Source organism: Lutjanus erythropterus, chromosome 9 (genome assembly GCF_056507025.1).
Source record: "Lutjanus erythropterus isolate fLutEry1 chromosome 9, fLutEry1.hap2, whole genome shotgun sequence".
Taxonomy (NCBI): domain Eukaryota; kingdom Metazoa; phylum Chordata; class Actinopteri; order Lutjaniformes; family Lutjanidae; genus Lutjanus; species Lutjanus erythropterus.
In genome coordinates this window covers 23,312,072-23,327,016 of record NC_139325.1, presented here as the reverse complement: position 1 = coordinate 23,327,016, position 14,945 = coordinate 23,312,072, and the positions used below count along the sequence as shown (strand labels likewise).

The window sequence follows — 14,945 nt, the reverse complement described above, 5'->3', positions numbered from 1 at the left end:
GAGTTTAAAATTATACTCAAACTCTTAAATTATGAAACAAACACCACTTTCATCTTTGTAGGGTTGCAAATTGTGAACACTTTCTTTAATCGACCATTGTTAACAATAATAATTAATTAATCAATTAATCATTATTAAGAAAACATTAAAAAATTTCCTTACACTAAACAATACTAAATGCTTTTTCCAACTCAATCAAAGCTGTTTTTCCACAGCAGTATATTCTATATATATATATATATATATATATATATATATATATTTATATATATATATTCTCTGACAGCATTAAAAATCCTATGAAACATATGAAGACATATGGGTCTACATATGAAACACAAATACCTGAATATCATATAACATGCGGAGTGCACGCGTACAGTGAACCTCTGTTATATTTCAGATTTATATTTGATAGTGGATCGATTAAATTTTACTTGATCAATCAAATACTTAATGGCCAATTGATCTCTAATTGATTTATCAGTATCATGCCTTCTTACTTCTTAGAAAAACTTAATAGTTTTAGAAACAAACAGTTTTTGAAATACAGAACTTTTGGGTTTCTAGAACTCAAAGATTCAAGTTTATCTACAGAAGAAAAGTAAATTATCTTATCTTATAGATTTTGTTTAGTTTATTTTAAAACAACAGTTTGAATTTGATTTAAAACTCAAATCTAGAGAAGGCAGTTGCCTTGACATTCTGAGTTTTCTCAGCTTTTTTTTTTAATAGTGTACAGCTAAGAGAAAAAGTATACATACTTGGGGGGAAAGTGTTCATTTAATAAATGTTGATGTTGTAATCTACTCTTCCTTCAAACAACCATCCCAGTATTAATCCACTTCATATGACTACAAATTGTCAATTTTCTGAGGTCTTCACAAGAAACGTTCACAGAAATGAAACAAAATCAAACTGATGTCAGTACAGCAAACCTACAAAGAAACTTTCACATCAGTTCAACTTAATCTGTGATTAAAAATGCAGTATTAAAGTCTTATTGTAGTTTGTTATTTTGTCATCTGCCTCATCACAAACAGACGTTCTGATGATGACTCACGTCCCTCAGTGTCACCCCGACTTCTTTCAACTTGATGTGTAGTTACGGTTCTCTCAACTGAGTAGTTAAAATGTCACAACTCTGCATTGTAAGTCTAAACTACTGCACACAAAAGATAAGTCGTTTGGATGAACATTTTTTACAGTGCGTCTACATTGCTTGGCAGTGCTCTGTGAGAGATTGACAGTGCATTGAGTGCTTGGCAGTATAGGCTTTAGTATTATCATGTGGGCTGCTGCATTAATTCCTTTGTGTGCGTGTAAATAGGGCCTGCATTTTGTGAGAAAAGATTGTGTATTTGTGCTGTGTTAACTTGTATTGCGTGGATGGTGTGTCGATATAAGTTTTGTGTGTGTCTGTGTGTGTGTGTGTGTGTGTGTGTGCGGTGCATGCCACTAGTTTTTTTTCATCATGGTCGTATTGATCGAACCTTCTGTTTTAAAGGGATGCTCGTTAACACACAATTAGCATTCAGATAGAAAATACATCATAAGGATAAAAAGTCATGGTCATTAATTCCTGATGAAGGGAGAGAGAGATTGGGGGAGGAAAGAGAAGGGAAGATAGAAAGAGAGAATAAAAGGCCTTTTCAGTAATTGGAGTGGATTCCATTTAGGAGCTCTGAGTTCATATAATTATTCCCAGTTATTTCTCCTCCTCTCTCCTTCCCCCCTTCTCGTCCTCTCTACCTCCATTTCTCACCCTCTTGACATCCTTTCCTCCCCCTAACACCTTTTAGAGTCTCCATTTTTCCTCGTCAAGGAAAGGGCCCCAAAGTCCCTAACATGTCTCATCATTCATGCCGGCCCTCCATCTTAATCCTATTATTTCTCCTCATAGTCCATCTTTTCCTCGTGGAGTTTCCTCCTCCCTCCTCGTTCCGCTCCTCTTCAGTCTGACTTGAGAGGACCGGCGCAGCCTCCCCCACCCCTCTCTCCCTGTTTTCTCTCCATGTTTGTCCTCCTCCTGGTCCTCACAGCTGTCTTCAGCAGCTAGAAGTGCAGGTGTTGAGGGTTGGACTAGCCTCCAGGCTCCCCTCTGGGCTCAGCGGTGGGGGCGACAGAGGGGACTCCAAGGCCAGAGTAGGGACCTGGGACGGGGGCGGCGCTGCTGGAGACACAAGCTGGGCTGGAGAGACTGAAGCTGGAGCTGTGGTTAAAGAGCCAGCAGGGGACAGGGGGACCACAGCCCCTCCTCCACCTCCACCACCACCTCCACCTCCTCTACCATCCCTCGCGTCCCTCTCGCGGAGCAGGTGGACCAGGGCGGCGTGCTGGGCGCTGAGGGTGGCTGAGAGGTGGGCAGGCAGGGTGTTGAAGCCAGCAGTGAGCTGCTCCACCCGCTGCTCCAGCGACAGCATCTGGCGCTCCAAGTCCTCGCTGCGGTCGTTGAGCTCTGACATGAGTTCGTACATGACACTCTGCATCTAAAGGGGAGAGGAGAAGATTTAGGATTTTATTAAGACAATATTCATAATAATAGACTTTCTTGCAAGACATTACTATATTCTTATTCACATACACATATACAGCCATAGACACTATACACTATATATGTATATAATCATAAACCCCTATTTCAGGGGTCTCAAACCCAAAATGGCTTCATCTCATGGGGGGCACTATTAGTATTTCTGCAGTATTTCTGAAAACGGACTTCCATTAATATCATCTTTTCTTCATACTTAAAAAAAAGCAAACAGTTTATATTATATATATTAGTTAGCTGTACCTTGGACACAAACTCAGCCACTCTTCAATTCTGAATTTATCATTACTACCTTTGATGAAAATGGCCAGCTGAGCATTGTCAGTTTTGTTTGTGCTTTCAAACACCACAGATTATGCAGTAAAATCTAGCTTTGTCATGTAACTGATCATAAATATAATTTGATAACATGCTAATCCACTCTGTTGCTGTGTTTGCTGCTAGAAAAATATTGTTGAATTTCCTGGATATAGGATATCAGAAAATTTCAACATGCAATCATTCAGAAATACATACACATATACGTACAAAACATTTTAAGTAGAATTGTGTTTTATTTCAGTTGTGTTCAATTGAAGGAGCTGGGGGCAGGAGAGGAGAGGAGAGGAGAGGAAAGGAGAGGAGAGGAGAGGAGAGGAGAGGAGAGGAGAGGAGAGGAGAGGAAATGATTCAGTGTACACAGAGTACTTTGAAGAAGGGAGACAAATTGCAAATACGTAAACAGGAGTATTATGAGTGTTTTTATTAAAACTTATTTAAAGAAAATTACAGATGGCTTGATACCATTTTTCATGTCCACTAACAATACAGATAAAGCAACCTTGAGTCTCTGCTGATCCCGATCAGATAGTGTTTCCTCCTCTCTTAGAGGAGAAGACCCTAGCTTCCAAAAATAAGTACAGCAGTCCAAATAGTGAATTAGAATTGGGTGAATCCCTATTTAATATATGATGCATGGTTAAAGTGAGCTCAAAGCTAAGGTAGGCTGCCTGCAGGTTACAGAGACCCTGAACAGGAGCGCAAGACAGGTGCAATATTAAATTTTGACAATGACAAGTGACAACGAGTCCTACACTGTGAGTTGATCAGCTGTTTATAACTGTCAGTTGTCTGTTGATGTGAAGTTAAGCCTGATACACTGAAACCTAACATATTGTTCAATTTAACTGTTATAGACATCTACTCCATCTAAAAGATTATTAATGATTTCTTATGACTCATAAACAGAGACTTACTCATTTGGCAATTAACATTCGGCACATTCAGCATTAATTTGAACTTTAATAAATGTGAAATGGGCAAACAGATATAGTCCAGAATGAAAATTTCAATGGAGAACATGCTGGCTGTGGTATTGTTGTCAGAGAAGCAAGTGTTTCAACTTAGAATGTTTCCTTGATCTCTGATGACATATAAATATATTACAAATTTCTCCCTTAAAAAACAAAAATATGTATTAAGACATTTGTAATTGATTGTTTGGATGCACTTTGCTTGACCTGGGCATCTAAAAAACATCATGCTCATCAGCTGAGAAACAAATACGTATATCTTCCCATACTGGAGGAAATACATAGCCCACAACACGACTCAGTTATGCAATACCACTGCTTCTTTTTATTGAGACTTTTCCACATGCAGAACTTTAGCATAATTTTCGATTGGTTAGCACCATTCACATATTCAAGATTAAATTTAAGGAAGTATGTAATGTATTTACAGTACAAAATCATAGAATGACCATGATATGTCATAAGAAATTAAGGAACATGCTTAGTTGAAATACTGGCATCTCCTACAATGCTACAACCACCAAGTTATCCTTTGAAATTTTCAAATCAACAGCTGGAATATTGTTTCACATTTAGTAGAGTTCAATTTAAAGCAGAATGCTTGCCAAAACAGTTAGTGTGTGTTTATGAGACATAAGAATTAATTAATAATCTTTCAGAGGAATAGATGTTAAATTAAGCAATATGTTCATGCAGTGTGGCAGGCAGTCACTGAACTCCAGCTCCAGAGTGTGTATTTTTCAGAGCAGTGTGCTTTTGTTTTCAGGATAGCATAACGTTATACCAACATACCAATGACAGTTAAAAACAGCTGATCAGCTTACAGTATAAGACTCATTGTTGCCTCTAATTAAAAGTATACTGCTGTGCCTGTCTTGCACCCCTGTTCAATGTCCCTGCAGCCTGAAGACACCCTGCCTGAGCTTCAAGTCTGATACTGATACTGATACCAAGTACCTGGATCAGCAATTATAAGGATAATTATTACGGAAAGAATAAGAAAAGAAGAGAGAAAGAGAAGAGAAAAGAAAAGAAAGAGAGTGAAGTAAACATGGAAAGAGGACAGGCGTGAGGCTGGGGAGGAGTGAGTAAGACACTGTGCAGCAGGAAAAAAAATGTCCAAGAGGGACTAGAAGCTGGAATGAAGAGGAGGCTGGAGGGAAGTCTCTATGTGGGCGTCGTTATAACATTGTGAAGAAGGAGATAGAATAAGAGAGAGCAGAGAGAGATTGAAAGGAAGGCCTTGTCCCTGGCTTGCACATTCTGGCCTCCGTAACCATGGTAAACGCACAAGTGGCCAATTGAGATGGAGTCACTGGGATGGCATAATTGCAAAATATTTGGTGCTAAAGGCATTGCTTCTTGGAAAGACACAAACACACACACACTTGCTCGATCGTTTTCCTCCCTCTTATTGAAGTCTCCATCTCACTCCCTCTCCTCAGCGTCTCTTTCACGATCACACACACACTCACACACTCACACACACACACTCACACACACACTCACACACACACACACACACACACACACACAGACACACGTGTGCTCTCACATTCTCTCTCAGACACCCACACAGTAACAGAAAAACATGAGCACTCCCCTCCCTCCTCTCATTTCCTCCTCGCTCTCTCACTCAGTCATCCCTGTTTTAACACTTGTTCTGGTTGCTAGGAGACACAAAGCCACAGAAACGGGCAGGTCAGCACTGAAACACAGGAATGTTGTGGTGTATTTTGGGGGGCAAAGGCATGTCAGGTACGACTGACTTACCTGTCTGTGAAGTGTGCACTCTTAGAAATAAGGGTCCCAAAAGGCTTATTTCTGAAGGTCTGAGGTTCTACCAAGAAACATTTGCTTCTGAAGAACCAATGTCAAAGATTTGGCACGGGTTCTTTGTAAGACTATGAGTTCCATTTAGAACACTTTTCATTTCACAGAAGACAAGAGGGTTATAGGTGAAACCCTTAAATATAATTTTAACTCCCTCTGAGTGGGTTCTACATGAATCCCCTGAGAAAAAAGGGTTCTCAGTATTGCTACCTGGATGGGTTGAACCCTTGAAATGTAGAACTACCTGAGTAGGTTCTAGGTGAAACCCCTGAAATATAAAAGCGTTCTCTGTGGAACCCTAGCTTTGGTTCTATAGCTTTGATTCTGCAGTAGAACCACCTGGGTGGGTTTTACATGAAAGCCTTTGAATGTGAAAGAATTCTTGGTAAAACTACTCAGATAAGTTCTAGAAGAAACCCTTGGAATTAATATAAAAGGGTTCTCTGTAGAACCATTGTATGGGTTCTTCTTAGCAACCATAGAACAAGAAAAGGTTCTGGATAGAACCTCCAGAGAGGATTCTGGGTGGGACATTACACCATAATAAGGTTCTCTGTAGAACCTCTCTTTGGGGATTGTGGATGGCACTTTTCACAGATGTTCTATATATAACCATTTATGCTGGGTTCTAGGTAGAAGCTTATGAAAGGATTCCAAGTGGAGCCTTTATGAAAGGTTCTACCAGGAACCAAAAGGGCTTATCCTATGGGAACAAACTGATGAACCCTTTATGGTTCTATTTAGCAGTTTATTTGTAAGTGTGTGTGTGTGTGTGTGTGTGTCTCACCTTTGAGAGGTCCACTAGTGTGTTGGCCTGATCGCTGAGTTTTCTCTGCTCCATTTTCACACTACGCAATCTGCAAACAGATACACACACACACACACACACACACACACACACACACACACACACACACACACACACACACAGAAAGTTGTAACACAGTAAACACACAGTGGTCGGTCCACAGAACTAATCCCTGCGGGTCCAGACAACAACACTGTGGTGCGGTCACCTTGCCCAGTTCAGCTTCATTTCTACCTGCAGCGAGTCTGTCCCTAGATTTAAATGTCCACACAGCAAGCACACAATGTGCTCTGAAACGCTGCAATTTTGTAATGAAGGTGAAAGTATATATACATTTAAAGGGACAGTTCAGCCCAAAATGAAAAATACAAATCTTTCCTGTAGCCTGTAGTGCTGTTTATCCATCTAGATTGTTTTGGTGAGAGCTGCAGCATTTTGGAGCTATCAGCCTGTCTTTCTATGACTAAAATAAAGTAGTTCTCACATGAAACTGCTCATAACAAGGTCTGTGGATTGTCTTAAGTAACTGGGTCATGATTTCTGGAATGACACATTGATCTTTTGCTTTTCTTTTGGCGCTTTGAGCACCACAAGTAGAGTGCCGTATGGTTCTATTATATTTGAGAGAAGGCTGAAATTTCAACAGCTGATATCTCCAAGACTCTGCAGCTTAAACCAATGACAGTTTTGGTATCAGGTTCCCAAAGTGCAGACAATGGCAAGTCAATCTGGACCCATGCCTCATGTTATAAATACAATATGTCATGAAGTGTAACATTTTCTGTTTTGAAATAAAATTTCCATTGATCAATAAATTATTCACAGTGATCCTGTCTCCAGATGAACATAGTTTTAATGTGGCATCTTTTCCTGTTGTTGACTTTATTGTAATGGTGACATTAACTGAAGGACTAATGTGTAATGAATTTACTGTTAGCTCCAGTATTGCCTTTCCACCCACTAGACTCTAATGTATTTTGACTTCTTAACTATAAATCTTAACTGTCTTGAGCTTGAATGTCTGTTGCTTAAATCCTCATCCTCGTAAATCAAAAATCAGAATCTGACCTTTTGAGTAATAAGTTTGAGAATCCCTGATCTAGATGTATAAATTGCACTAAAGGCCAGATTGATTTTGGAGTGAATTATGCCTTTTAATGTTGAAATAAGACAGAGACCTTATGCCTTAGAGACCTTAGACCTTAACTGTATCATGGCTGGGGCAGGACCATTCTGTTTTCTCCCTGTGTTTGTGTGGGCTTCCTCTGGTTGCTTTGGTTTCCCCCACCATCAAAAACATGTACTGTATGTTAGGTCAGTTTCTCCTGTCAGTGACTGGGGTCTGTGCAGTGACGACCCACTGCTCCTTACTTAGGATGAGTCAAATGTAGACACTGTGCTTCACTATGTGTTGCGCTCAGTGGTAAAAAGAGTACTGAAAATCTGTACTCAAGTAGAAGTACTGTTACATTACTGAAATATTACTAAACTATAAGAAAAACTACTAAAAATAAAGGGGCAGGTCATCCCAAAATTGCTGGACTGTAGTGCTATTTATCCATCTAGATTGTTTTGTTGTGAGTTGCAGAGTTTTGGTGCTAATTGTAGGGATGTCTGTCTTCTTTTTCTTTAATATAATTGAACTAAGAAGCACAAAAAAATTAGAAAAATTCAAAACCAGTGTTTTTTTTTAATTTTTTTTTTTTTTTTTTTTTACAAAATTCATGACCTGGTTACTCCACAGATAATCCACAGACCTTGTTGTGAACAGTTTCATGTAGGAACTGCTTTCTTTCTGTAGTAGAATCTAACAGAATTACTTTCTTTTGTACTTTCTATTTCTACTTGAATTTCTCAAATGTATTTTTATGCTTTGCCACAGGCCAGGAGGAAAATATGTATTTTTGTATTTTTAATTATTTTGTATTTTTAGGTGAATAGTCCCTTTAAAGTACAAAGTATTTTACTCAAATACTACTCAGTATTAGGCTACATTTTAACTATTGATGTTTAATTATTATGTTTTATTATCAAAGGTAGACTTTCAATTGAACTTTCTCATTATTTTGCTGTACTCTGGACTCTTTACAAATCCAGAACATCAGTATTTAACATCCTGGGAATGAGACTATCTTTCACAGCTCAAACAAATCCCACTGATTCTACTTTTAAGTAAGAATAATATAAAGACTTTGAAAAAACCCCCAAAACTCATAAGTAATTAAGTACACCTCTGGTTGAACTAGTGGTTCAGCTGGTTGTAACTGCGTATGTAAGCTTGATTCACGCTTGATTCACCATTTTAACGGTGCTAGATTAAATGAACAGGGTAGTTCAGTTTATAAGAAACCTTTAATAGCATATGGCCATTGGGAAATAATCTAAAGGAAATTGCATTAGATAAAATGAAATAAATCATCTTTCTTTCATCTAGTTAAAAACAGGAACTGGCTGACTCTCAAAACACGATACAATATACAGTGAATTGAAGGTCTTATATGTGTTTTCATAAAACAAACCCTGTGGCTTCCACCATTATAATGAATTGCAGCCTGATTTTATGAGGCTGCACCTCCACATGAACACATCTCCGCTACACCAGCAGGTTTCGGCCAGAAAAACAGTACTCATGTTCCCCTAAAATGACCCTGTTAAGTGTGTTCACAGAGTCAGCCTCTCACGCACAGTCCACATACACCAGGATTAGCCTTTGTACTACAGTTAAAACAGTCTTAGGTCTCTTGACTCTGGCTTTTGAAGGTACTTGTTAATTTTCTCAAGTCTAGACTGAACTGTTCAAGATCAAAGGACCAAGCGACAAAAAGGGACCACTTAATTGTGATGCTAGACAGGATATACAAAAATCTTTGAGGAAAACAACCTTTAACAAGACAACCACCCTATTTAAATATAAGTAAACAATGCTATGAATCAAATAATAATGCGCAGGACTAAAACTAGAACCACCACATGGGGTAAAATTTCCCCATGGCTGTTTTTCGTATGTATGTAATTTTGTTTTTTGTAATTTTTTGTTAGTCCTTGACCTTCTCTAAAAGTGGTGACGTAGCTCCCCCATCGTTAAAATGTCAAAAGTCAGGCTTTATACCTGTAAGACCCAGCAGGTAAAATTTACCCTTATAGAGTACGCAGTCATTTTCACACTAGTAATTTCATGTGTTTAGATTATCATTTTAGGTCGCTATTGACAACGTCTTTTGTCTACTACAGTGTGTGATTGAGCTGTGTCAGAAGTCAGAGGCTAACCTTCAATAAGAGTAAGAGAAAGAGAGGTGTGAATGCAAATCAAGCATTAAACTTGATCAGTGCATTGAATTAAAGGGAGTCTGATGGACAGTTTCAGCTTGGCTCTATAATATTCTCTCTGAACTGTGTCAAATAAATACCCTATTCTATGTTTTATTGTAGTCTATATACTGTATAGAGTACACGCTTAGAAATGAAAGTTCAGACTAGAACTACACAGGGTTCTTTGGCTTGTTCCCATAGAGGAACTGTACTTTCAGTAAGTTCTTACTTTTAATCATTTCAGAGGGCCATTTTCCACCAAATTAGCACTGGTTCTTGAACTGGTTCCATTCAAGATCTTTGAAACCTTGGCCAGGCCTTTTCCACTAACATGGAACCTGCCCCATTCTTGATAAAGCATCTAATTTTAGACCCCTTGGAATAAAGAAGGGTTCTCTGTAGAATCCTTGAGTGGGTTTCCAAATGAAACCTTTGGAATATAAAAAGGTTCTCAGTAGAATACCCAAGGTGGGTTCTTGTTAGCACCCTTAGAAGGAGAAACAGTTCTGATAGAACCGTCAAAAAGGTCCTCTCTTTCTTTCACAGATGTTGGGTTGTAGGTAGAACTTTGTAAAAGAATTCCAATTGGAAGCTTTATAAAAGCTTTTCTCAGGAACCAAAAGGGGTTCTTCTATGGGGGCAAGGCAAAGAATCCTAAATGGTTCTAGTTAGCACTTTTAAGAACAGTTAAAACAGTTGCATGACTTGAGGTAAACTTTATACAGTCAAAACTTTTATGTGTTTGGTAAAATAAGCATTATTAAAGCACTGGTGGTGTGGGGGCAGGGGGTGCTTCCATTGGGCCATCTCCCTTTTAAAACTGAACAACTGCATTGAAAATCAATGCATTGTAATAGTGAGTAAGTTGGCTGTTTTAGGTACACAGGGACCCCAGGCGGTTCCAGTGTTAAGTTCTGTTGTATGTATTTGTATCATCAATAATCCTCCTAAGTACAGATAATATGATGCTCAGAGTGTCTCTAATAGTACACAATGCACTGATTATCCAGTCCCACAACTGTATTTGCCTGGAGTGAACTTGCCCTTTAGTAGATGATGATTCATTTTGTGTGTCTCTTTCTGTGTGTATGTGTGTGTGTGTGTGTGTGTGTGTAGGGATTCATGCACTTTATCTGATTATCAGCTTTGATTCAACCTGTGGGTGGATAGAAAGTACAGATGATTTCAAAGGCTTCATCAACTCAAACTGTGCATGTATTTGCGTGCATGTGTGTGATTTTGCGTTTGTGCGTGTGTGTGTGTGTGTGTGTGTGTGTGTTTGTGGGTGTGGTCTTACTGATGTATAGCCTGAAGAAACTTCCGCTGGTGCTTGCGGACTCTGGAGTGGTCGATCTTCTTCATCAGCTTGGTGTGTTTGTAGATGAGCCAGGTTTCCCTTAGCACGTTAGCTGCTGCATTCTTTATCTGCTTCCAGACAATCAACACACAAACACACACACGGACACATACACACACATTGTTAGCAACAGGTAGCCCTTGGCAACTGAAGCAGGCAACAGGTTTACCCAGCCCTGTTCTCTTTCTCTTATTCCCTCCATTGTCTCCCTGCAAAGAAAAAAGCTAAACCATCGTTCTCTTCTTAGCGGCTGCCCTCATTCTTTCTGTCTCTCTCTACACACACCGGCTCGCTTGCCAATGCTTTTCATAAACAGCTCTCTCCTTGGGGAGATTTGGCAATGAGAACCAACAGGAGTCTCTCCCTCACACACGCTCCTCTCTTCTCTCTGTTTGTCTATATGCTGCCACATTATATTGTAGACCAACTCAAATTGACCGCATTGTCTTGGCTGGTTGGAATTAATTCACCACAGTACCACCACAGTTCATTAAAACAGTGATCCTCCATTTAATTATGACAGAAACTGAACGAAACAATGAGTTGCTGCTCTTAAACTAGCTGTCAAAGACAATCCTCGTCTCTGCAGACGAGGCACATATGAGAAATAGCCCGTGTAATGATGCTTTAGTCAATGGCAAGATGGTTATTTTCTTCCATTTTACTGACCAGAAATGTTCAGTTGTCATTAAACACTGAGAAATAAGAGCTCCCAAAGGGTTTTTCTCTGGAAGGCTGAGGTTCTACCTAGAACCATTTGCTTCTGAAGAACCCCTTTTTGCAGAAAGGTTCTTTCTACAAATAAGGGTTCCATTAAGAACCTTTTTGGAAGAAAGAGTTTCTTCAAAGATTGTTAAAATCCTGGACAAACTCTTTCAGCAAGGGTTTGTCAAGTGTTGTTTGTACCATAATATGAAAAGGTTCTTGGTAGAACCCCCTTGGTGTGCTCTAGATAAAATCCTTGGAATATAAAATGGGTTTTGGTAGAACCCCCATGGTAGTTTCAAGATAAAACATGGATTATAAAAAGGTTCTCCATAGATAAAACCTGTGAAATACAAAAAGTATTCAGTAGAACCCTCTGGGTGGCTTGAAAAAACCTTGAAATATAAATATAAATATAAATATGAAGAGGATTTTGTTAGAACTCCCTGGGATCTGGATAAAATCCATGGACTATAAAAAAGTTTTCAGTAGAACCCCCAGCGTAGGCTCTTGATAAAATCCTTGGAATATAAAAAGAAGGGTTCTCTGTAAAACCTCTCATAGTGGTTTCTGGGTGAAACCTCCAACAGATAGCCCTTCATGTTGGGTTACAGGCAGAACTCTCTGAAAGGGTTCCAAGTGGAACCTTTATAAAAGATTCTACCAGGAACCAAAACAGCATCTCCGTTAGTCTCTATTTCTAAGAGCACAGTTTGTGCCATCTGAATGTGAGATTGCTGTGGTTTAATAAAATACTCATTGGAAATGTCAGCAAAGGCTTCAGGTTGATTTCTGTGGACAACAATGAGGATTGTGTTACATCAATTTATTTCATATCTGCTCCTGTATGTTTCATGTACTGTATATCCCTATAGGTTGCTATGTAATTACAACACAGGGGTCTGACACCCAGCAAAAAAAGCGCGGGTGGATACCATAGAGAAGGCAGAAGGGAGTGAGAATCTGTAAGGACATAAATTGAATGAGAGACTTCAAAGAGATGCTGAGCACTGAACAAAGAACAATTATACCCCCGTCTGAGGAGCACAAAAGACCCCGGCAGCTTGGCTAATCAGCACCTATCCACCGCAGTCAAGGACTGCTCACACACATACACGCCTACACATACACACATGCAGACAAACACACACTATTGGCTACAGATGAAGAGAGTAGGAGGCCCTGGGCCTCGCAGATGTGCTTTCAATGACACAGAGGAAGTCAAACCCAAAAGAGCTAATCCAACATACTATGGATCATATATAAGAAGACCCCTGCAGGAGATTGAGTCATACAGCTAACCAATCGCTCTTAATGACAGTTAGCATTACAAATTTATGAATTCTTACCTTTTTACAGCTTGTTCACTGATAACATATTCAAATATAGTCTGTAAATCTCATGTGAATTACCCAGCAAGATAAAAAAAATATTTATGTTCAGTTCACACGCCTTGACAAATGGGATTTGTACGTAAATCTCAGGCTGGAGTATGAGGTAAACCCTGCTATCCCATGTTTCTCCCTCTCAGCCTCTTCTCCTAGTGTGTATCAACAGGATTACACAACTCCCATCCATGTAGCAAGGACAGGCACAGACAGAGCTGCAAAGATCTTGAAGAGGCGTCATCAAAATAAAGACAGGTTGGCACAGCTACGGCTGCAACACTCATCTCAAGATCATTTCTGATATCTTGACTAAATAGTGTTTGAACATAAAAGTTAAAATCACAACTGCTTACACTGTTGGAAATTGGCTGGGTATTGTTTAGGGATCAATTTTTAGGAAAAAAAAGATTAGCAGATTAGTAATGGTGGGCTCTAAGGAAAATGGTTGGGAGCCACTGTCTGATACTCAGCACTACTGGGCAGGATATATAGATATCGAGATTGAAAACCAACCATCAGTGATAGTCAGGAAACAGTTAACTTGCCAGGATTATGTCTGAACAAAACACAGTTTCACAAGTTTTAATCATGAGCCAGGTTACTGAAGAGCACATTTAATACCCTTCATATCTACAGGCCCATTGGTAAATTGATATGTCAAATCCTATTTATCACCTGATTAATCACTGCAGGCTGAGTGAAATATGATGAACGACGGCATCTTGTGTCTGCCTGGCTGGCTCGCTGTTGTGGAAGTTTTCACACAAACTTCCTCCATCTGTCCAGCTGTGCAGAGGGAGCCTGTTGCACTGCTTCAGGTCATTTAATTAGACGATGCTAGATTTTCACCCTTCATTTAAATCTTGGGAACTGCTCCACATGCTAATAACAGGGACTGATAATACCACGGTGTTTATTCCCCATTCCCACCCTCTATATTTTTCTTAACCTCTCCTCCTGGGAGTTCATGTACAAATGGAGGCAAAGACGACAACTCCATTAAGAAAAAAATAAAAGACTCAACGTGAACCGCTAAGAAGACTCCACAAGAAACCAAACGACAGCAGCAGCAGCCATCCCTGGACCATATGGCCTGTACTTGGGCAACCATGATGGGGCCATATGGCTGGTTTGGGTCAAAGAGCTGTTCTGGCTGCTCCCCTACACAGCACACCTTATGGCAGGTACAAGAGAAATCTGTTAAGACAAGAGGTTCCCACACCTCAGCATGTTGGGTGGTTGATGACATATTGTCGAGTATAAATCAATCAGTATAAATAGATTTATTTTAGAGATGTCCTTGCAGAAATTGCATACCACTGCTAACTCCATTAAAATAGCAAAAACATTTCCAGGGTTCCCCCCTTTCTCAAGTTAATTTTCCGAGGCATTTTCAGTAACAATCTACCTGGTATGACAGACAAGGATCATGACATGCACTAATATGTGTCTCCCTGTGGAAGTTTGATTGTTAAGACATGAAGTCTAAAAAATGTAGTCAGTAATGTAATCCAAGTGTCACAATATTTAAGTAATGTAACTTGATTACTTTTGGTTACTTTTGGGTTGTCTTAATAAAAAATATGATAAAACTGTTTTGCCTAATATAATGTTTTATGTTTGTTGAAGGTTTATTAGTTTTTCCAGCTGTTCCTTCCTTTGTTGAACATAATTTATTGATGTACAACAAATGTATTTTACA

At 39.3% G+C, this 14,945-nt stretch overlaps 1 protein-coding gene across 1 annotated transcript in view; it reads right to left on the bottom strand.

The window, feature by feature from the left end:
• Positions 1-278: 278 nt before the first annotated feature.
• The window catches only part of kcnn3 (potassium intermediate/small conductance calcium-activated channel, subfamily N, member 3), an 80,718-nt gene continuing 66,051 nt past the window's right edge, over positions 279-14,945 (bottom strand). Inside the window, exons 8-10 of the mRNA XM_084726694.1 lie at positions 11,091-11,218; positions 6,464-6,533; positions 279-2,489 (exon numbers count right to left, since the gene is read on the bottom strand). Coding sequence (XP_084582820.1) covers positions 2,049-2,489; positions 6,464-6,533; positions 11,091-11,218 — 639 coding nt within the window. The 3' untranslated portion in view covers positions 279-2,048. The remainder of the gene's footprint in view (positions 2,490-6,463; positions 6,534-11,090; positions 11,219-14,945) is intronic.